Source organism: Ursus americanus, chromosome 13, assembly GCF_024610735.1.
Source record: "Ursus americanus isolate L20-20 chromosome 13, mUrsAme1.1.p, whole genome shotgun sequence".
In the NCBI taxonomy this organism is placed as follows: Eukaryota; Metazoa; Chordata; class Mammalia; order Carnivora; family Ursidae; genus Ursus; species Ursus americanus.
In genome coordinates, this window is record NC_142139.1 from 51,775,358 (window position 1) to 51,799,530 (window position 24,173).

General features: G+C 42.0%; 1 protein-coding gene across 1 annotated transcript in view; it reads right to left on the bottom strand.

The window, feature by feature from the left end:
* TMEM192 (transmembrane protein 192) overlaps positions 1-23,726 on the bottom strand; it is a 30,182-nt gene extending 6,456 nt beyond the window's left edge. The window contains exons 1-5 of the mRNA XM_045798699.2: positions 23,577-23,726; positions 16,935-17,081; positions 9,890-10,154; positions 6,251-6,385; positions 163-265 (exon numbers count right to left, since the gene is read on the bottom strand). Of these exons, the coding sequence (XP_045654655.1) occupies positions 163-265; positions 6,251-6,385; positions 9,890-10,154; positions 16,935-17,081; positions 23,577-23,603 (677 nt within the window). The 5' untranslated portion in view covers positions 23,604-23,726. The remainder of the gene's footprint in view (positions 1-162; positions 266-6,250; positions 6,386-9,889; positions 10,155-16,934; positions 17,082-23,576) is intronic.
* Positions 23,727-24,173: the final 447 nt, after the last annotated feature.

The window sequence follows — 24,173 nt, forward strand, 5'->3', positions numbered from 1 at the left end:
GGTTTTATCCAGCTGACTGGGTGTAAGCAAATCAAACTTAATTCTAAAGGCACATATGCATAATCATAAACTGCAAGCATTGGAATGTTTTCCAGATTACCCGGGGGGGGGGGGGCTTATAATTCTCTCTCTCTAGTCTTTCATCCCCCGCCCAAAGCTTACCTGAAACCAGTCTCCGAGGTAATATTGCTGGGGTAAGCATAGAGTTTTTCTTCTTCAAGTACATCAGGCTGTGGTTTGGCTTTATTAAATTTTCGAATTTTCACTAGAATAATAAAGTCGTTATTGTCAGGTCATCTAATTATGAAAAGAATCTTTACTTCCATTTATTCAAATTACATTAATTGGCTATGCTTTTCAAGTAAGTTACTATGGATAAAAATCCTTCATAAAGTGAATGAACAGGTTTGTTTATTGATGTACGCAAGTCTTTGAAAGCCTGTGTGCCAGGCCTGAACTAAACACTGGGAATACAGAGAGTATCATTACTGTTGATAATAATAACAGCTATGATTTTTTTGTGAGTTTAAAACACAGAAGGCACAGGTGAACTATTGTGAATGGATGGCCTCATCCAGTTCCCAGAACCACCCCCCGAAGTAGATGCCCTTATTACTCCTACTTTCTACAATCAAGTGAAGCCCTGGAAAGTTAAACAAGTAGCCAGGTTTCTAATCCAGGAATCATGACTTTGAAGCCTCCACTGTTGATACTACTCTATAAAAAGAGCTACTAGTCCAGGGAAAAATACAGATGATAAGTGTACATTCCAAGACAGTATGAAAAGAACCCAAATCAAATCTTGCACAAGGAGCAGTAACAGCCCTGGAAAGCAGCCCCTTAACTCAGCGGGCGTGGGATGGGAGGGAGGATCATGGGGAAGGAGGATGGTAGGGCGTGGGTCCAGCCTTGAGCAAAACATGAGAACTAATTGCACACACTAGGGGAGGAGAGAAGAAGGGTGTTTTAGGTGTGTGAAGAGCCTGAACAAATACTTAGGACCTTGAGAAGGGGTGTGTGTGCGTGTGTGTGTGTGTGTGTATGAGGGGGTGGAAAGGCAGACATGGAAGACATGAGACTGGTGTTGCCATGCCCAGGCATTTAGATTTTGTCCTGAGAGTAAATGGGAGTCACTGAAAGGAGCTCATCATCATCCCTGAAGGGCAGGGATGAGTAGGGCCAGCTCATGGAGGGCCTTTTATGCCACACCAAGATTTCAGATTTTCTTCCTTCGGCCTTTAAGTAAACTCTGTACAGGGAAGCTTTTAAATGATCAGAGTTACCTCTGAATACAATTACATTGGCAAGAGGTAGGAATACGAATTAAGAGGACAGAGGAAGGGAGACCAGTAGGGTGCCTACTGAAATTATCCACTCAGGATGTGATGAGTGTCTAGTCGAGGCAGTGGCAGTGATGAGGAGAGACAGATCTGGGAGGCAAGCGGACTGAACAGGACTGATGATTGAGGAAGGGGAGAATAAGGTGGAAGGAAGAATCCAGGATGACCAAAAGGTTTCGGATTGAGCAAGAGCTGAGGGCTGGCACTGTTAGCTGAGAGAGGGGAGGAGGGACAGGACGGGGGAAGGTTTGGAAGAGGAAGATGACCAGGTCACTTCTGTCTTGGTACACTGGAACACCCGGATTGAAATGATCACTAAGCAGGAGAATGTAAAGGTTTGGGCGGCTCTGCTCATCTGAGGGCTGCCCACGAGTGTATAGATGGTAACTTTTAGTATGTACAGAAAAAGGACACGGGAACGCTGCAACCCGCCAATATTAAAGAGGTGGGGGAAAATCTGTTAAAAGGGAATGAAGCTGAGTCGCCAGAGAGGAAGGAGGAGAACCGGGAAAGAGCTGTCGGTGTTCACTGCCAGAAAGGTGAAGACAAGGAGAGGACCCAGGCGATACGGCAGTTCGGAGGCCACTGATGAACTTGGCAGTTTGTGGGGAAAAGTGATGTTATGGACTAAACCGTGTTCCCCTGAAAATTGACATGTTGAAGCCCTCACCCCCCATGTGGCTGTCTTTGGAGACAGGCCTTCGGTGAGGTAATTAGCATTAAATGAAGTAATAAGGATGGGGCCCTGATCTGACAGAAGAGATACCAGGATGTGCTTGCACAGAGCACAAGGCCGGGTGCAGACACCAACAGAAAGCAGCTCAAGAAGAGAGGCCTCAGGAGAAACCAAGCCTGTCTACACCTCGACCTTGGACTGGCAGCCCCCAGAGCTGGGAGAAAACGAATCTGTGTGGTTTTAGTCAGCCACTCCGGGGACTGGTCTACAGTGGCCGCAGCAGACAACTGCAAGTGGGGGGAGTCAGTGGCAAAGAGGCGGAGAAGCAGACGTGGTGAAGGCCACTGTTCCCCACTTTCAGGGGGGACAAGAGCCCTGGACAGTTCGCACCTCTGGATAACGGTTAACTGGGCTGGGCCTCTGCCCTGTCTGAATAGTAACTCTGGGACTGGACTGGGACTAGCAGTCTCCACCAGCGATGGCTACACGGCGGGGGGGGGGGGGGGGGGGGGCAGGACGGGAGGCAGTCATTGTCAACCCCGACCGCACAGGAGAACTGGATGTGCGACGCCACCTGAATGAGAGTATCTGCCATGTGGGTAGGGGGAGGGGAAACAGGTTAGACCCCGGCGCTACCCTTTTTAAAAGCTCCACATGCCATTCTTCCCGTTTTTAGAGCAACTTTTCAGATATAATTCATGCAGCACGCATTCACTCATTTGAAGTATACAACTCGACGGTCAGTGTTTCAGAGACTCCTGCAGCCACCTCCACAGTCAATTTTCGAACATGTTCATCACCCGGAAAAGAAAGCCGGTATCCATTAGCAGTCATTCTCCATTTGCCCCCTGCCCCCCAGCTCTAGGCAACAGCTAATCTATTTCCTCTCTCTATGCACGTGCTGTTCTGGGCATTTCACATCCATGGTCTTCTGTGAATGGCTGCTTCCCCTTAGCACAATGTTTTCCAGGTTCATCCACGCTGTAGCACATATGAGTACATCAGTCCATGTATTCATTCCTTTTTAGGACTGAATAACATTCTAGTGTGCAGATCGAACACATTTGGTTTACCTACTCATCAGTTTACCCTGACGCCTTTGGGCTATTATAAACAGCGCTTCCTTGAACAATCGTGTACGTGTTTTTGTGGTGAGGTCTTGGAGAGATGCGCAGAGTCACGTGACATTGTTTCTCCTTTTGTGGAACTGCCAGGCTCCACATACGATTCTAACGTGCACTCTCAGCTGAGAACTAGGCTCAAGAAGTTGAAGAGAAGAGGTAAAAAGTGAGAAAGTTGGGAGATGTGCAGAGGGTCCACCAGGAAGGACCAGGAGGAAGCAGACAGTATGATGCCAAAAGAACCAAGCGTGCCCTGTACCTAGGTGCCCTTGACTTTCAGGCATGGCAAGAAAGTTGGAAATGAGAAGCACCTACGGCTTCGAAGGCACAGGCACAAAACTTGAGGTGCTGCAGCTCGCACGTCAGAGAAGTCAGACTGAGCCCCGGGGCCCCCTCCAACAGGTCAGGGGGAGTGCCTGACAAAGGAGACTATGGGGCCCCAGTGAGGCAGGCAGGAAACCAGGAAAACCAAGGGCCCGGAGCAAGTGAGGGGTACACTGCCAGGAGGTAAACTGTGTCCAATGTCATCCAGTAAAGATGAAGGCCGAGAATCGACTGTGGTTACGTGACAGCTGCCAGTGCATCTGACTTGTTCAGTGTTCACATCTTAATTCTCTAAAATGGTATCTTCCCCAAGATAATTCCTGAATAAAGGAAGAAGCTTGGAACAAGTGTAAGTTTCTTGAACTAGGGGACAGGAAATAGCAGCTATACAGTATTAAAGTAAAAGTTAGGGGACAGAAATAAAAGACACACCACAGTCTGACAAAATAAAAAGGTCTTTGTGGTCTTTCAAATAGATGACGTTGAACGCATTCAGCATTTTACAGATCACAAGTTAGGCAGTAACACCAGTTCCAGCTGCTCTTTCCATCATGAGCCAAGGAAAGCAGCTGGCGCACTGAAACATCAGAATGCTAAGAAAGATAGGTGGACTTTTCACCACTTACATTTTCTTTCTTTCTATACTGAACCTCTTCCTGAACTTCAGAGCAGTGATACCGGCTGCTGGAAGGCTAATAAATGAGTGGCATTAACTGAATCTTATGCTTATTTTTAAATGAACAGAGAGCTAATCAAATTTAGTATCTCAAAACTGTTTCGAGCTTTATTTTCCTAGTTTTCCCCCTAAGAGGCAGTAAAGTAAATTAGTGCTCCATGAGAAGGGCCCATCTTGGTTTCTAGAGATTAACTACTTAAAATGCAAATAAACCAGTCGAAGTTAGGTTAGAATTAGTACATCAAAGAATCATGTCCTCAATTGTCGCTATCGATGTTATCAAACCCACTATCTTTTAAAATCATTTCAGTATAGAGAAACAAGAAAAATCCATACATCAGGGAAGGAACCTTAAATTTTCTATGACACTGAACAAAAGCAATATCTGTCTCTAGAAGCTACTACCTAAATCTCTCTTGTCAGAACCTACAATACATTTAAAGGAACATTATAATTTAGTAAGTTAGGCTTACTCTTGCGGATGTGGAGATAAAACAGTCATACTTCAATCTTTTAAAGAAATTCAATATTTGCAGAAACCCTAAGTTTATAACTATGATTATCATAAACCTGTCCTATGTAAATCATCTCTTTACTTTGTGAGTCCGAATTACCAATTACCAGGTTTTCTTACAGTAGGAAGCATATTCGTTTGAAATTTAACAAGATAGTTTTGGGTTTTTGTTTTTTTGGGGGTTTTTTAGGATTTTTATTTATTTATTTATTTGATATATATAGAGAGAGAGATAGAGCAACTGCAGGGGGAGCAGCAGAGAGAGGGAGAAGCGGGCTCCCACTTAGCGGGGAGCCTGATGTGGGACTCGATCCCAGGACCCTGGGATCATGACCTGAGCCGAAGGCAGACACCCACCCGACTGAGCCACCCAGGTGCCCCTACCACACAGTTTTTAATGGTGTTTTTATTCAGATAAAAATTTAAAAATTAATGCAAATAAGGATGAAATATGCTACTAAGTCTTTGAGTATAGAATAAAGCAGTTCTTTTTACTTAGGAAGACAAGATATTAAAATAAGTGGAAAAGAATAAAATAAAAGAAAATCCTTTTGTTTAAGTTTAGGTGTCATGTAACTATTTGTGTCCAACTATAAAAATGAGTTCCTGTCAGGATTCTTGGAATATCTGTTTCCTTTGCCTCTTAGACATTCTCAGGTCTTTGTCTTTTTAACATTACCTGTCTTATTTATAACTAATTGTAACTGCTACAGCAAATCCTTTAAAAATAGTAAAGTCCTAGAGAAATAAATCTTGGACCACATTTTAACAGTATTGATTTCCCCTTACTCACATGATGACATACACGTGATCTTTGGAATACTGTGGTTACCACCTTCTATGTCACAGAGCATTCTATAGGTATTACAGAAAATACTTTACTACAAGAAAGCTTGCACCCCTGTAGCAAATAAAAGTTGTAGAGTACTGTAAAATAACATGCTAAGTGAATTCTATATTCTCAACTATCACCTCGTTTACAGCATTTGACAGACATGTTGTAGATTGGAACTGCTCTCAGTCAACAAGGTAACTCAATATTCATTTGTCATATGGGTCACTTGACTGAGATAGCAAGCTCTTTCTTATATACTGAAAAACTAACTTTACTTTAAAACTAGTCTCATTCTTTTCTAGGAAGTTAAGTGGGTGATATACAATATATTTTTTTAAAGTGAGGTACAAGATGCAATTCTCTCCATAATTTGGCTCGTTGTTATCTGATAACTATAGAAAAATTTATAAAGATCAATCAGTAATGTGACATTCACATTTAAAAACTAGTCACCCCATTTGTATTCTAAATACTCTTCCGTAGGCCTAAGGAGATGCCATGTGTAATTTTTTTTGTTTTTGTTTCTTTGACTTGACAAAAATTAATTGATGACACAAATTTAGAAGCATGACTCACTGGTCTGTTGCTGTTGGTTTGAAACTGAGGAAGTTTGGATGTGGTCAGCAATGAAAGGGACAGGTGCTAAACAGGCTCTCGGTTGCTAGAAAAACCTTGCCTCGAAGATAATGGCCAAGCTTCCCATTATCAGGGATGAAACAAGCAGTTAAAGGTCTTTAGTCCAAGAGTGTAGTTGTAATTCTCACCTGTGTAAATGAGCAGACACATCAGGGAACAGATCAGTTCCAGGGCCAGGATGGCCAGGATGAGGTCCAGATACAACCTGCTGGGCTCCGGGAAGGAGTGCTGCACGCACAGCACGAGGAGGAGAGCCGTGCTGCCTGAGGAGGAGAAAGAGGCGCGGGGTTAGCAGAGCCCCGGGGGGCCCTCAACGGCAGGTGCGCACCCAGGCCCTGTTACACTGAGCAGTGAAGGAAACTAAGGTGAAAACTCCAAACTGCTGCTCTCTTGAGGAAAAAACCCCAACACGTCTAAGAATCAATGATGCCCCTTAATAAAATTACATAAGAATCTGGATTTTCTTAAAAACTAAGAAACGATTTTTTGCTCTATAAAATTATTAACAATGGCATTGCGTGGAATCCCATGTGCATTTAAAATGGGATGCAGGGGCACCTGGGTGGCTCAGTGGGTTAAGTGTCCAACTCTTGATTTTGGCTCAGGTCATGATCTCAGGGTGGTGGGATCGAGCCCTTTGTCGGGCTCAACATGGAGTTTGCTTGTCCCTCTCCCTCTGCTCCCCACCCCCGCCCCGCTCTTAAATAAATAAATAGGGAGTTTTTAGAAATTTGCATTATCCCAGTTCCTCAGAATCCAGAGGTACTTGAGGACCCTCATGGCCCATTCTGGTCACATAATGTAACAACAGAGAACTGCACGGAGATTAGGAATGTTGCAGTTATGGGGACTGCCTGGGTGGACAACTGGGACACGCTGATGACCATGAACAAATGACCTCACACCTCTGCTCCTCAACTTCCTCGTCTGAAAAGGGGAATGACAGCACCTTCCTCACAGTGCTGTTGTGAGGAATAAATGAGTTAATATGTGGAAAATATTTAGAATGGTGCTTGGCAAGTATTTGATAAATATGAACTGTCCCCCCCGACACACACACTTAGTGTATCTCTTATTTGGTTTTGAAGACTATTAGCCTTGTTCTGTACTTTTATTTTGAAAAATACAACAAGGAAGAAAAATAAAATTCTGGAGCAAAGAGGCTGGGTCTTGCCATCATGTAGGCTATGACTGTGAGTCTGCCACAGGCACCTGCTTGGAGGAGGGGTTGTATGGCAGCGTGCCTCGGACTGTGAAAGATTACAAGAAACCAAAATTATCATTATTATTATTATTTTAAAGATTTTATTTATTTATTTGTCAGAGAGAGAGAGAGAGAGAGCACACAAGCAGGGGGAGCGGCAGACAGAGAGAGAAGCAGACTCCCCGCTGAGCAGGGAGCCTGATGTGGGGCTCAATCCCAGGACCCTGGGATCATGAGCTGAGCCGAAGGCAGACACTTAACTGACCGAGCCACCCAGGCATCCCGAAACCAGAATTATTATAATGATGCTGATGATACCTACATTTATTGAATACCTACCAGGCACTGTTAGTTCACTTCCTCCTGCAACACAGTTTGTGTGAGAAATATTATTTCCCCAATTTTATAGAAAAAAGGTGTCAGGGCGAAGCTAATCACTATCGAACAATACTATCACCTGCCATAAAAACACTGGTTACACTCATCTGATTAGCTGGACGTTCTATATCCTCATGGATTTACCTTTTTATTCTTCATATAAGAAAAAAAATACTTAAAGAAAGTAGAAACAAGGTAAATACCTGCCCCAATATCTTTGATTTTTCTGGGTCCTTATATGAGCAACATAAAAGTGATGCCATCTGTGACTAAAGTAAGGGTCCAAATGCTTAGAAACATTAAGGGTCATATGTTAGCAAGAATTTGACAGTGAGGGGAAAGGTAAAGATCAGACAATCTCTTGGTGGGCCTCAAAAATACTATTTATGTCCAGACCGCTCACTTGAGAGACTGAACATTATTTTGGTCATAATGCATATAAGGTCTTTAAGTTAAAAATGGGTTTTGGCTTTTAGCTTTGTGGGTGGGACGAAAGGTTATAGTGACATCTTCTGGCCAAAAGCAGTACTACACACCAGCCGCTGAACTTAGAAGCCAAGCTCTTCCTCAGGGAGCAGTAAAAATGTCGCCCCCTTCAGGATGAGTCAAAATCAGCTATCGCTATAAAATGCTTCTCTGCTATTGCATGGGCCTGCAGCTTCACTGAGGGGTGAACTCGCAGCTTGCCTTTTATGAAAATGTATTAACAGAACATAGAAGAAAAATAAAAATTAAAGTGTGTAGAGCTATTTTTCTGGGAAAAAAGATTCATTTCAAATCTGGTTAATCTGGTTTTAAAATGTCTAAGTATTTATTCTGGACTCAAATTGAAAAAGAGGGTCTTTTAAAAACGTAGGAACTTTGAACACCAAGGCAAAAAGACCTAAAGAAGTTCAATTTAATTCCATTCAGCCTTTACAAATATTTGCAACAATAAAGCAGATACTAATTCAGCTAAGTCCTGTATAGACTTTCTGATCTTGCCTTCATAAACTGTTTTTCAAGTTTTCCATTTTGGATAATGCATTTTATTATATCACAATCTCTCACTGAAAGAAAAACACTGAATTTCATTTAAAGTAAAGCCAATTCCTTCCTCTTATCCTACAAGTATCAAATAGCAACAGCATTTGTATCATTTTGAGATGATTAAGACGGCTCATACCCAAAGGAGGGAAAAGTCTACGTCACACACAGGGAGATAGGTGGACACCATGTTCACAATAATGGGGGCACAGAAAATGGCACCCCCAAATATGCTTTTTTGGCATAAGGATTATTTCAGGCTGATTATTTTTAAGAAACAGCAGAACAGGTGAAGCTCTGAAAGCTGAGTAGAGGGTACCGTTTTTTAAGGACAGTTACAAGGGAAAACTACAGTTTGTACGCATGTCCTCCTCTCTGTACCAGGAAGAGAAGGAAGACTTTACATTTCTAGAAACTATTATCCACAGAGAAGGCACAGACTTAAATCCACGTAACAATCTTACCATTGTTTACAGAACTTTTCCTGGTAACCTCCCATAATTCCTCCAACCACCTCACCACGTCATCTCTGGTCTCTTTGGCTAGAGATTGTATTTAAGGTGATGGCTTGGCCCATTTTGGAGAGTTACTCAGTTTTCTTGGGTCTCTCCCATGGACACAGGAGGTATGCTTATTAATAACTGTTTATTTTTCTCTTGTTAACCTGTCTTTTATTACAGGGGGGTCTCAGTCAAAAATCTACCTAGAAGGGCAGAGGGAAATCTTTTCCCCCTCCCCTATGATAACAAACACAGATGTCAAAGGAAAATTAAGACTATATCAGGGCACCTGGGTGGGTCAGTCAGTTAAGCATCTGCCTTCGGCTCAGGTCATGATCCCAGGGTCCTGGGATCGAGCCCCATGTTGGGCTCTCTGCTGAGCGGGGAGCCTGCTTCTCCCTCTCCCTCTGCCCCTCCCCTGCTTGTGTTCTTTCTCTCTGTCAAATAAATAAATAAAATCTTTTAAAAAAAGGAAATTAAGACTATATTATTTAAAAAAGCTTCAAGACATTAAGGTGATCTGAGTTTTAGTGGCCACAAACAAATCACTCTCACAAACATAAGAGAATATATTTGATTATAAAGTCAAACTTCACATTTTCTTTCTGCTCGCATTTCTGCCACTCAAGCAAGGCGCAGACAAGCTGAGCCAGACTCACCAGTTGAGTGTATCATCAGTGCAAGTCCTTTAAGATGCCTCGTGGATAGGTATATCATGCTGTAGCCTCGGTTTCTTACTTTGTTGTGGTGATACTGGATGTAGCGTTCGAGAAGGAAATGCAGAATCCACAAAATAACTTTTCCAAGGATTATGACGGTCTGAACTTTCAGTGGGTTGGTGTAGTTTCCTGGGCACTTGTCCTCAGTTGGATTTGGGTAAGAACAAAGTACACCTGTTAAAAATGCTAAAATGACAAATACAACCTGGTAGAAAGGAAAGCAGTGGGATTAATATTCAGTATTTGGAATTAAGAAATGATAATCACCATCTCAGCACATACTCATACCTATGACTTTTACTATCCTATTTTTATAAGTGAATTTTAAAACAACTTTTTTTTTTTTTTGCCATTTTACAAACATTTCAAACAGAAAATTTGGAGAAAAATTTGCAGAAAATTTGGAAACAAATCACAAATAAGAAAAGTCACCTCAAATCCCATCTAACAGAGATGAGTACTTAATGTTAAACAATTTCTTGCCCACTTCTCTTCTATTGAAAAGAGTAAAAACAGTTAATTTAGTGCCTCAGAGGTAACTAATAAAAATCATGGTTTAAAAAACTTTATTTCTAGTTTCAGTTTTAAGAGAACAAAAATAACTATCCAATTAGATTGACAAAAATTTAAAGGACTGGTACCAAAATACAGGCAAACAGACATTTGGAAGGATGTCTGCTATGTTAAGATTAAAAGAAGCTGGAGAGTAGTAGTTCAAAGCGTGGTTTACAGACTAACACAGTCAGCATCACAAGGGAAGTAGTTAGAAAGTGAAATTCTCAGATCCCTCCCCCAATCAGCAGAATCAAAAATCTCTGGGGGGGTCACCAAGCTATCTAGTTTAATAAGCCTGCCAGGGAGTCTGCCACATGCTGAAGTTTGAGAAACACCTCTGCAGAGTAATAAATACAGTATTATCCAGTTGGGGAGTGTGAGGAAGATATGGGGGAAATCCTTTTATATATGTACTAATCTTTTTGCGTGTGTGTATATATGTATGTGTGTGTGTGTGTGTGTGTGTGTGTGTGTGTGTGTGTGTGTGTGAATATTTTAAGTAGGCTCCATGCCAGCGCAGAGCCCAACACAGGGCTGAACTCAGGATCCTGAGATCAAAACCTGAGCTGAGATCAACAGTTGGTCACTTAACCGACTGAGCCACCCAGGCACCCCTCTTTTTGTATTTATTTGTAGGAGTTAAAAGAAAGGTACTGAGATACACCCATTTATTAACTCAATGAGAAGGCTGAAACAGAGAAAAGGGAAGATATCTTTGTACACTTTGGTAATGTTTTCCTTGTTACAATATGGAAGTTATTTTATAATTTTAAAAATCAAGTAAAGAAAAATATATAATTACTATTCATCACCAAACACCCAATAGCAGGCAATCCTAGCCTATAATAAATCTATTTAAAATATATGTGATTTGTCTAAGTGATTTGTCAAGAGCAGTCATATTTGCTATGGCAACTTAAGATGCCTATTACCATAAAGGAAAAAGTTGAAAGGTCACCGTATTCCCTATAGTGTAAAACATTGTACATTGAACAAAACTGATCCATTTTATATAAAGCAGCATATAGACATTTTTCTTGTTTAAGTTTTTACTTAAATTTCAGTTAGTTAACATACACTATAATATTAGTTTCAGGTATACAATCTAGTAATTCAACAATTACATACAGGACCCAGTGCCCATCACGACAAGTGCGCTCCTTAATCCCCATCACCTATTTCACCTATCCCCCCATCCCCTCCCCTCTGGTAACCATCAGTTTGTTCTCTATAGGGAAGAGTGTCTTTCTTGGTTTGCCTCTCTTTTTCCCCTTTGCTCATTTGTTTTCTTTCTTAAATTCCACATGAGTGAAATCACATGGCATTTGTCTTTCTCTATTTTGCTTAGCATAATACTCTCTAGCTCCATCCACATCATTGAAAATGACAAGATTTCATTCTTTATTATGGCTGAGTAATATTCCATTGTATATATATATATGTGTGTATATATATATATATATATATATATATATATATATATATATACCACCTCTTCTTTATCCATTCATGAGTTGATGGACACTTGGGCGGTTTTCGTATTTGGTTATAGTAAATAGTGCTGCTATAAACATCAGGGTGCATGTATCCCTTTGAATTAATGTTTTTGTATCCTTTGGGTAAATACCCAGTACTGCAATTGCTGGGTCATAGGGTAGTTCTGTTCTGGTTTTTTTTTTTGTTTTTTTTTTTTTGAGGACCCTCCATACTGTTTCCAGAGTGGCCGCACCAGTTTGCATTCCCACCAACAGTGCAGGTGGGTTCCTTTTTCTCCACATCCTTGCCAACACCTGTTGTTTCTTGTGTTGTTGATTTTAGCTATTCTGACAGGTGTGACGTGATATCTCATTGTGGTTTTGATTTGCATGTCCTTGATGATAAGTGATGTTAGACATATTTCCATGTGTCTGTTGGCCAACTGGATGTCTTCTTTGGAGAAATGTCTGTTCGTGTCTTCTGCCCATTTTTTAATTGGATTGTTTTTTGGGTGTCGAGTTTTATAAGTTCTTCACATATTTTGGATACTAACCCTTCATTAGATATGTCACTGGCAAATATCTTCTCCCATTTTGTAGGTTGCCTTTTAGTTTTGTTGTTTGTTTCCTTTGCTGTGCAGAAATGTTTTATTTTGATGTAGTCCCAATAGTTTAACTTTCATTTCTCTTGCCTCAGAAGACTTCCCTAGAAAAAAGTTGCTATGACCAATGGCAGAGAAATTACTGCCTGTGCTCTCTTCAAGTTTTATGGTTTCCGGTCTCACATTTAGATCTTTCATCCATTTTGAGTGTATTTTTGTGTATGGTGAAAGAGAATGGTGCAGTTTCATTCTTCTGCATGTTGCGGTCCAGTTTTCTCAACACCATTTGTTGAAGAAACTGTCTTTTTCCCGTTCAATATTCTTTCCTGCTTTGTCGAAGATTTAATTGACCATACAATTGCGGGTTCTTTTCTGGGTTTTCTATTCTGTTCCACGGATCTATTTTTGTGCCAGTACCATACTGTCTTGATCACTACGGCTTTGTAATATACCTTGAAGTCTGGAATTGTGATGTCTCCAGCTTTGTTTTTCTTTTTCAAGGTTGCTCTGGCTATTAGGGGTCTTTTGTGGCTCCATACAAATTTTAGGATTGTTCTAGCTCTGTGAAAAATGCTGGTGGTATTTTGATGGGGATTGCATTTAATGTGTAGAGTGCTTTGCGTAGTATACATACTTTAACAGTATCTGTTCTTCCAATCCATAGGTGTGGAATGTCTTTCTATTTCTTTATGTCATCTTCCAATTTTTCATCAGTGTTTTATAGTTTTCAGAGTATAGGTCTTTCACCTCTTTGGTTAGGTTTATTCCTAGGTATCTTATGTTTTGGTGCATTTGTAAGTGGGACTGATTCCTTGGTTTCTCTTTCTGCTGCTTCATAATTGGTGTATAGAAATGCAACAGATATCTGCACACTGATTTTGTATCCTGTGACTTTACTGAATTCGTGTATCAGTTCTAGCAGTTTTTTGGTGGAGTCTTTCAGGTTTTCTATATATAGTATTTTGTCATGTGCAAATATGTGAAAGTTTTACCTCTTCCTTGATGATTTGGATGCCTTTTATTTCTTTTTGTTGTCTGATTGCTGAGGCTACGACTTCTACTAGTCTGTTGAATAAAAGTGGTGAGAGTGGACATTCTTGTCTTGTTTTTGGCTGTAGAGAAAAAAGCTCAGTTTTTTCCCATGTAGGATGATGTTAGCTGTGAGTTTTTCATAGATGGCCTTTACTGTGTCAAGGTCTGTTTCCTCTAAACCTATTTTGTTGAGGGTTTTTATCATGAATGGATGCTGTACTCTGTCAACTGTTTTTTCTGTATCTATTGAAATGATTATATGGTTCTTATCCTTTTTAAAAAAATTAATGTTAGAATCATGTTGATTGATTTAGGAGTACTGAACCACCTCTGCAACCCAGGAATAAATCCCACTTGATCATGGTGAATGATTTTTTAAATGTATTGTTGGATTTGGTTTGCTAGCATTTTGTTGAGGATTTTTGTTATCTATGTGCATCAGATATTGGCCTGTAGTTCTTCTTTGTGGTGTCTGTATCTGGTTTGGGTATTAGGGTAATGCTGGTATTTTTCTTGTTTTTTAACACAAGGTTTTCTTAGTCCTAAAATTAGGCCAATCGATCCTATAGTATCGTAGGCAGGCAATTTAATATAAGAAGGTTTTTCAAAGTCATATGTGTGTATATTTGTGTGTATGTGGGGGGTATAAATACATAGAGAGTGTGTTACATGAATTAAAGAGTATGTTATAAAACAAGTAAGAAGAAAAACAGGCCATAATCCAGGGACCAGGAGGCCACCTCTTCAGCTGATAATCTAGGGATCAGGAAGCCATGGCAGACCAGGCCACACTGTCTACACCCTCACAAGGAAAAAGGATGCACCTCTCTCGTCAGGGTATTCAGTTCTGAACTTAAGTCTATACAATGTGTGTCACTGGAGCAGCGGCTGAACGAGTCAATGAACCACATTCATTCTCCTCATAAACACCTGGGATTGCTAAGAATTTGCCCTCTTGATTTTTCATATTGTAGCCAAGAATAACTACATCCCCTAGTGCTTCAGATCTCAATAACCAAAATGGAGATGATGAACAGACTAGATGCAGAGCCATCAATAAGCCTACACCAAGACCATTTATACATAAAGGTTTTTTGTTTGTTTTTCCATTAGGGGTTTCTTTTTGTGTGTAAGTGATGTTTAATTTTTTTTTTAAGATTTTTATTTATTTGACAGAGAGAGACAGCGAGAGAGGGAACACAAGCAAGGGGAGTGTGAGAGGGAGAAGCAGGCTTCTCCGCTGAGCAGGGAGCCCAATTCAGGGCTCAATCCCAGGACCCTGGGATCATGAGTTGAGCCGAAGGCAGATGCTTAACAGCTGAGCCACCCAGGCACCTCTGTGATGTTGAATTTATTTACTTTATTACTTTATTTACTTACTTATTTTTACTGATATGACTGATATATATTGTGTAAGTTTACTGATATGACTGATATATATTGTGTAAGTTTACTGATATGACTGATATATATTGTGTAAGTTTAAGGAGCACAACTTGGCCTTTTGTTTGTTTAACTCTTTATTTTATTTTTGGTAATTTCTACACCCAACGTAGGGCTCAAACCCACGACCCCCAGATCAAGAGTCACACTCTCCTCCAACTGAGCCAGCCAGGTGCCCCTACAAGTTGCTGATTTGATACACTTATATATTGCAATATAATTACCTTCCTGGCATTACCTAACACCTCTGTCACTTCACATAATTACCACTTCCATTTTGTGGTGAGAACAATTAATATATCTAATCTCTTGGCAAATTTGAGTTTATGATGCATACAATATGGTGGACTGTAGTCACCATGCTATGCATTTGATCTCCAGGACTTCTAAAAAAAATTTTTTTTTAAAGCACTAGAAGTTTATTAAGCAAGGATGCAGAAAAAGCTCTCAGGAGTGAGAGGGGTCCTGACAGGGTTGCCCTCACCAGGACTTACTTATCTATTAGCTGCAACACATGTGTCTTTAGAAATCCCCAGACATTTGGGGTGCCTGGGTGGCTCAGTCAGTTGGGCATCCAACTCTTTTTTAAAAAATTTTCCCCACTATTATCTATCTATCTACCTATCTATCTACCATCTACATATAATGTATTATTTGTTTCAGGGGTACAGCTCTGTGGTTCATCAGTCTCACACAACACACAGGGCTCCCCACAACACATCCCCTCCCCAATGGGCATCCAACTCTTGATTCCAGCTTGGGTCATGGCCTCAGGTCATGGGACCAAGCCCTGTGTTGGGCCACACACTGAGGATGGAGCCCGCTTAGGATTCTCTCTCTCCCTGTCCCTCTGCCTCCCCGCCCCGCAACTCACACTCTCTCACTTAAAAAAAAAAAGTCCCCAGACATTTGTAATTTTACTATTGTTGAAAATATGGTGCAACACTACTTATTGTTCTGCTGCAACTTAATGTCTCTGCTTAACATTACTTAACATTACTTCCTAAGTGTAGATAAATTGATAAATTTCTGTGTCAACATGTATAGATTTATCCACATCTTTTTTGTTTTAGTAACTGAAAAATACATGCATATGGCAAAAAGAAATTTCAAATAGCACAAAAGGCAAATACTAAAATATATCAGGTGTGCTTTCTACTGCAGTGGCAACTAGTGTTAAAGGATCTTGTGAATGCTTGTAGAAATTTTGTTTATATATGGGAATACACATGCACACCAACCCTCTCAATTACCTTCTAAAATGTGCAAATAGGAACATTCTGTGTAAACCTGAATGTAAACCTATGTTGTAAACACTCAACAATGTAAGTGTGAAGACTAGTCTAATTAATATGTACACATCCATGCTGTTTTGTTTTCCACAATTGCAGAGCATTCCTTCCTATGGATGGGAACTACAAAGTGTCCTCTGAATGATGGTAGTTGCAATATCTTGATATTACAGACAACATTACTATTGTTAACAATATCCTTAGACATGTGCAAATATATCTACAATGAATTCTCTGAAGTAGAGAGATAAGTAAAAAAGTATGCACATTTTAAATGTTGGTAGATGTAGCCAACCGCCCTCTGAAGAGCATATATATATATATATATATATATATATATATATATATATATGTAATTTTTAAAAAGATTTTATTTATTAGAGAAAGAGAGAGAGAGAGCACAGCAGGGGGAGCGGCAGGCAGAGGGAGAAGGGAGCCCGTCATGGGGCTCAATCCCAGGATGCTGGGATCATGACCTGAGCCCAAGGCAGACATTTAACCAACTGAGCCACCCAGGCATCCCAAGTTTATATATATTTTTAAGAACATCACCTCTGTATGGAGAACTTTGTCCCAGCCAACTTACATGTATTAATAAGAGAAGATTTGCTATGATGACCGTAGGAAGAGGATGGAATCTGGGTCTGAAGTGAGCATGTAATGAATGGTGTGGGAGATGCTGGGTGTCCAGAAGGGGGTCATCTTCAATACTTTGGGTGAGATCCAAGGAACCCTGAGGTACAGACAAACAGAAGCAAACTATAATCACCACTTTTCTAGATTGTTTCTAAGATAAATCTACTAAACTCTAAAGCATCAAAAACCATTACACAAGTTAGAGGCAAGAAAAATACACTCCCTACCTAGAGCCAATTAAAAAATATCATAAACTCCCAGGTAACCACTGCATACAAATTGGTGAAAACAAGTATTAAAATGGGTAGAGGAAATCTTACTTCAGTTATTTTCAAATGAGGTAATACAGAATGAGATTAAAGCAAACAATTTTTTCTTTAAGTCCTCAAAGCTTAGATTTTGATTTATCTAACATTACTTAGATTATTGATGAAATAATTACATATAGTTGCAATTCTTAAACTACATCTTGGGGCGCCTGGGTGGCACAGCGGTTAAGCGTCTGCCTTCGGCTCAGGGTGTGATCCCGGCGTTATGGGATCGAGCCCCACATCAGGCTCCTCTGCTATGAGCCTGCTTCTTCCTCTCCCACTCCCCCTGCTTGTGTTCCCTCTCTCGCTGGCTGTCTCTATCTCTGTTGAATAAATAAATAAAATCTTTAAAAAAATAAAAATAAAAAAAATAAACTACATCTTGATGTTCCACAAAATTCTGGAAAGTTGGTGGAGTCTTCATTCAACTTTCAGTTATGACAGAAATGTTTTAGGAACGGAAACAGATCACCCTGATAGAGCTTCAAGGAGACTTCCGTTTACAGACACCAGATTCTCAATGAAAACAACCAGTTGCAAAGTCACTGAAGTAGCTGATGGGGTTGAGCTGCAACCTAAAACTTCAGTTTGTCTTATTTAAAGGTATTGTCTCGGCAGGAGCAGTACTATCAGGTGTCTGGTGTGTATAACCACCCTTAATCTCAGACCCTTGCTGAAGACTATTCTATATAAGGCACTGTAAGATTTAAAAAAATATAAAACACAGTCCCTGTCCAAAAGATTATATTTTCATTGAGGAGGCTAGGGATAAAGGCATACAGGATGAAATAATAATTGAGCTAATTATTAACAATAATTAGAAAATAAGATGGAAATGAAGATTTCATCGGAAAAAGGGAAGCCTGAGAATAGCATTTGGAAACAGAGGTAAGGGCTCTTTGGAAGCAGTAGAGCGAGACAAATGGTATAGGGATTGTTTCTGGGCACCAGATCACAAAGATAAAAATAATAATCTGGAGCCTAACTCAGATCTGGGGCTGGCTTCTCAGTCTCCAAACTCAGGCATTCAATGATGCTCTGCAATTTTTTTTCATTCAATGCCTACACAGCTTCCTGTTTAGTTTGCCGTAACTTACGGCATGATTCTGATTATCTCTGTTCTTTCCAAGAGTCCTCTGCCTTTAGCTCTCTCTCCGTCAGCAGATGTCCCAGTTTCCACAGCGCTTCCCTTGGCTACCATCTGTGCCTCCTTCCAGGCCCCGCTGGGTCAATTCCTACAGGCAGCCTCCCCGGGCATCCAAGCATCCGGATCATGCCACACCTCCACGCCTTCCCACACATTTGCTGCTCGCCTCCTCTATCATACTACCCTGTGATGGTCTTATTTCTCACCTATCTCCCCCACTAGATTTCATGAGACCCATGAACTCCCCATCACTTATTTGTCTTTGTAATCCTAGCACCCAACAGTGACTCAGGGTTAGTACCCATGGAACAGATGAGGAATGAACGACTGTTCCAAACCTATCTCGGCAGTGCTCCTAACTCAGGGCTTCATCAAAGACCTGGGCTAATCAGGAGAAACTACCAGGAGCTGTGGGGGCGAATCAGCCCGACGCAAAGGCAGTAAGTACTGTGGTTACAGGCCAGCTCCTAGGGCCAACTGCCCGGTTCAGATACAACTTCTGCTTCCTAGCGGTGAGCAAGTTCCTTCATCTCTGTGTCATAGCTTTGGTGCGAAGATCAAATGAGTTACTACTCATAAAAGTGCCAAAACACTGCCTGGTGCAGAATGGCAGTCACTAAGTATTAGCCGCTATTGTCTCTAACACTTGCTCTGCCCTTGCTCCCCACATAAATGCCTTACCGTTCTGTCTCCTGATTCTGTTCTTGCCTCTCAATTCTCACCATTCAGCCCAGGCGCCATCCTTTCTCATGGCCTTTGCCCTCCAGTCTCCAGACCGTAGCAACCTCTTGCTACAGTCAGACTCTTCTACGTGAACGTTTCTCTTCCCCAAAACTTGAGTCCCTCCCTGTTATCCTCAGGACAAAGTCCAAATTCTTAGTCTGGCTGTTTTACAATCCATTCCCAAGCTACTTCTTGGGACTTGCCTCTCGTTATTTTCCCTCCTTCCTGATGCTGACTGCTCATGCTCCCGTCTCGAGCAAAACTCTTTTCAGTCCCTGTGCCTTTACTTACTTTGGCCCACGTGTCAATGCTTGTCTTAGCAGAAACACTGGCTTCTCTGATGCCTCTACACTGTTCTACCGCCCTTTTCATCCAACATTGTACTTTTCATGTCCCCAAGTTTGACTTCGATCTATTTTATATCTTCCGTATGTCTTTTCACCCTTTTGAACATATAGAAAAGAGTTATAATAATTTTTTAATGTTCCTGTTTGCTATTTCTAGCATGCCATTTCTGAATCAGTTTCATCTGACTTATATGTCGTATTTTCCTGCCTTTTGCCATGCTTGATAATTTTTTTCAACTTTATTAAGATATAGTTGACACACAGCTTTGTGTACGTTTAAATTGCACCACGAGTTAATCTGATACACTTACACATTGCAAAATGATTCGCACTGAAGCATTAGCTAACACCTTCACCATGTCACATATTTATATTCTTGAGCTTTTTTTCTGGAATGCAGTTAAGTTACTTGGAAACAGTTTGATCTTTTTGGTCTTGCTTTTTTAAGACTTATTAGGTGGGACCATAGCCATGTTTAGTCCAAGGCTAACTTTTCCCACTATGAAGGTAAGACCTTTGTGAGCACCTAGTACCCTGTGAATTATGGGGTTTCCAGTCGGACTGGTGGAATGGCCACTCTGTCTGGCCCTGTGTGAGCACTAAGTACCGCTTCCTCTAATCGTTTCAGGTGGTTCTTTTCCAGGCCATGGACAACATCCTCCCAGGCCCATATAGAGCAGGACTCTGTGGACTCCCTGAGGGGGACTCTGCGCATTTTTAGTTCTCCCTCTGTGCCGCTCTCTCCACTCCAGGTACTGCCATGTGAACCCCAGTTGCCTCAGTCTCCCCAAACTCTCAGCTCCACCTTCTCAACTCAGGGAGCCTGCTGACCTCTGCCAGGGAGCCCTTTCCTGTCCCAGCCTGCAGACTCAGCTGGGGCAATCGTCTGACTCACTCTGCTTCCCTTCTCTCAGAAAGCACGGTCCTTCACTGCCCGATGTACAATAGCTCAAAAAGTGTCATTTCATATATTGTACATAGTTTTTTGGTTACTTCAGGCAGAAGGATGAATCCAGTCCCTGTTACACCGTGCTGGCTGGAACAGTAGTCCCTACTGCACTCTCACACTTCTCTATGACAACTTACAATACTAACCACAGATATCAAAGTTGTCCGAAGAGTGTGCTTCACAAGGACAGAGACTCCATATTGCATATTCTTTGTACTTTTAGCTCCTAACACAGAGTAGGTGCTCAATGTGTGTGTGGAGTGAAAGATTGCCCAACTTCTTGAATACTTGCGGCCTGAGAATTTAAACAAAGCTGGCCTTGAAACCTTAACTGTAAGACTGCTGTCAATTTATTTCCCATCTACCTCCCTTTCATGCTCCTGCTCCCCCAGCCTAAATGACCTTTCTGGAGTGCCCCACAAATATCCTTCTTATTTTTTTCAGAATCCACACAAGCCTTAAGTTCTCTATAAAACTTGTTCTGCCGGACGCCTGGGTGATTCAGTTGGTTAAGCGTCAGACTCTCGATTTCGCCTCAGGTCATGATCTCAGGGTCGAGATGGAGCCCCAGTCGGCTCTGTGCTGGGTGTGGAGCCAGCTTAAGATTCTCTCTCTCCCCCACCCTCTCTAAAACAAAAACAAAAACAAAAAAATAACTTGTCCTACCGTTTTCTTTCTACTTTAAAACTGCTATAAAATGTACTGCTCATTAAATATTAATTTGGAATGTTTTTTTTTTTAAAGATTTTATTTACTTACTTGAGAGAGCAAACAAGAGTGAGCAAGAGTGACCAAGACAGCATGAGCAGGGGTGGAGGAGCAAAGAGAGAGGGAGAAGCAGACTTCCTGGCGGAGTAGGGAGTCCCATGCGGAGCTCGATACTAGGACCCCAAGATCATGACCAGAGCCAAAGGCAGACACTGAACCCACCGAGCCACCCCTAATTTAGAATATTTCTTATGCTATCATGTATTTTTCCTTCTTTAATGTATATACCTTGTGTTTCTCCTGCCTCCACTGAAGGGGCTGCAGACTGCAGTATGGTTTCTTCTCTAAGTCACTTATTAGATGTTCAGTAAATACAATGTATTTGGTGGCTATATCGAATACCCTGTCCAGCAGGTTCCACAGGAAGCGTAGTACAACCACATGAACGCCTTATCGCTCTCAGATGGCAACTCACCAGCTCCATGGGAAAGGGAAAAGGAAGACAACTCCTGAATCCAAGTAATTTCTTCACTTACACTGTTAATAACTACATCATGACCTGTACGAGATATCTATTGTTCTGCCCACATGGATCTCCTTCCTCTTCTTTTGTGACAACAACTCCATCTCCTCTGGAGACTGTCTGCCTCTAATTAAGTCTCAATGAAACATCCTTCAATACTTTTCACTCTCCTCTGCCAAGGTGGAACCTCTGGCCTCTGATGGAACCTAAGGGGGCTGGACAATTCAATTCATTCTGTGAGCAACAAACCAAAGGGAGACCGTGGTGGGACAGATTCATTCAAGGGCAGACTCTGAAAGGACCCCTGTCACTTAGATCCATTGAGCAGCCCTTGTTTGGAGCCCTTTCAGAGGCCTTTCAGTGTCCACCCACCCCGTATCATTTCAAAGAAATTCCTTTCTTCCTTAAATCAGCCAGAGTTGGTTTCACAGCTTGCAAACAATGAACCTTAACTGAAAAGCCTTTGCGTCTGTTAACTCTTTTAAGTGTCTAGGCTTACAGCATACACCAAATTTTTAGCTTTTTACGGAATGGTAGAAATCATATCCACAAAGTACCCAAACCAGGCAACTTGCTCAGATCTAAAGTATTTAGGTATGTAACTGTTGGTGAAACATTAATCTCCATTTGTTTGGTGGAACAGATTTCTAGAATTGTACTCATCCTAAAGCTAAAAGCTACAGATTCAAGAATCTGGGGCAACTTATTAGCAACCAAGAAGCGTTTACTGCACATTTTTCTAAGAGTCTCTCATTTTCCTCAGGTTTTTCCCCATACATTTCAGCTTATGAATCTCACCCTTAAAAATTCAGAAACGATGACTTTTTTTCCTTCAAATGTGTATGAATGTCAAATCTACTTTCATGTCTTAGTTTTCCATTTTCTCAACTAAAAAAAATGTAAAGTTTTAGTCTTATCATTAGAAATTGTTCGGTTCTTAGTTAAGATACTTTAACTGCGGTTGCTACTTACACCAGAATCTAAGCTCTTATAGGAGTGGGACTGTTACGTGTCTTGCTTGATGCCCCTAACTCAGTAACAGGATCACAGTAATATTCCTATTAATGTATTTATCCAAATTAGCGCTTTAACGTAACTGTAAACTTTGCATTTCTCAAGGATAAATTTTATTACCTATCAATGACGCAAACCAATTAATTCTGGGCACAATTACATGTTTCCCCTAAAAATGTTTCTATATACTTAAGCAAAGATTTCACTCTGTACTAGACTGTAAGTTAGGACTTTGTCTGTTTTTTAGAAATCTGGTTTGGATCCATTAAGTAAAGCGATTTAAAAATCCTTCCATGCCTATCACGCTTACATTCAAAATACCACGGCACTGTTTTTCTCCAGTGCGGGTTTCTGGGCAATGACAGCCGGCGGCCCGCCTGCGTGTCACAGCCGCTGCAGGTCCACAGCCCTCTAAAGCCAACGCAGAGAACCCACGACGAGGGAGACTGGTCCCCTGCCCCCCAGGACGTGTGAGCCGAGCCAAGCGGCCGGGCTCAGAGAAGCGCGCCGAGTGAGGGCTGTCAGGCCAGACGCGCATCACGTGAAGCTCCCAGTTCCGGGATCAAAGACGCGCGCCGCACGTGAGCTGGGCGCCCGCCAGGGACCCCCGCATCCGCGCACCCACCGCCAGGCAGCCCACCCGCCCTCCACCCGGGAAAATAAGCCCAGAGCCGGCGCGCCGCGGACCCCACGCTTCCTGCGTGTCTGGCCCCAGGACCCGCGCCCACGGCCAGCCCTGCGCAGGAAGCGCCGCCTGCGGCCGCGGTCGCACCGGTTAAGGGTGGCTTCCCCTGGCAGTCTCCGCCCAGCGCGTCCACAAGGGAAGAAAAGGGGTTCCGGGCCAGCCTCCCTCCACTTCCGCGCACTCACGTCCTCCATCCTGCCCCTCGTAGCCATTTCCCGAAGCCTGAGGCCGAAGCCCGGGCCAGCCGGGCCTCTCCACCTGCGCCCTGCGCCGCCGGCCCAGGAAAATTGCCACCTTCTAGGACTTAGCCTCCCCCACTTCAGACACACCCCTCCTGCTCCCGCTCCGCCTCCGGCTCTCCCCCGAGCCCCGCCTCCTCACTCCCGATTGGCCAAGGCGTGGGGGCGTGTTCCGCCCCGAAACCCCTGTCTGTGGGCCGCTTCAGCTGCACGGACCCCCTGGTTTCCGGGGATTCCAGCAATCTCCGCTCGGGTCCGCTATTGGCCAGAGTCTTGGGCATTAAAGGTTGCGTTCCGAATCCAAGAATTTAACTATTTTTGCCTCCACTTGCTTCTTTTTAAAACATTAATCTTTTTCGGTGTACCTTAGTTTTTGTTTGCAGGCGGACAGCTCCATGCATAAATAAAGCCCGCTGTATAATCCTGCCGCTGCCATTTATAGCTTGAAACTCCACCTGTAGAGTGCCACGAACAGAATAAAGTTGATATAAGACTCCACCTGATCTTTAAAATCTCAGGAAATTTGAGAATTTCCTGAGATTC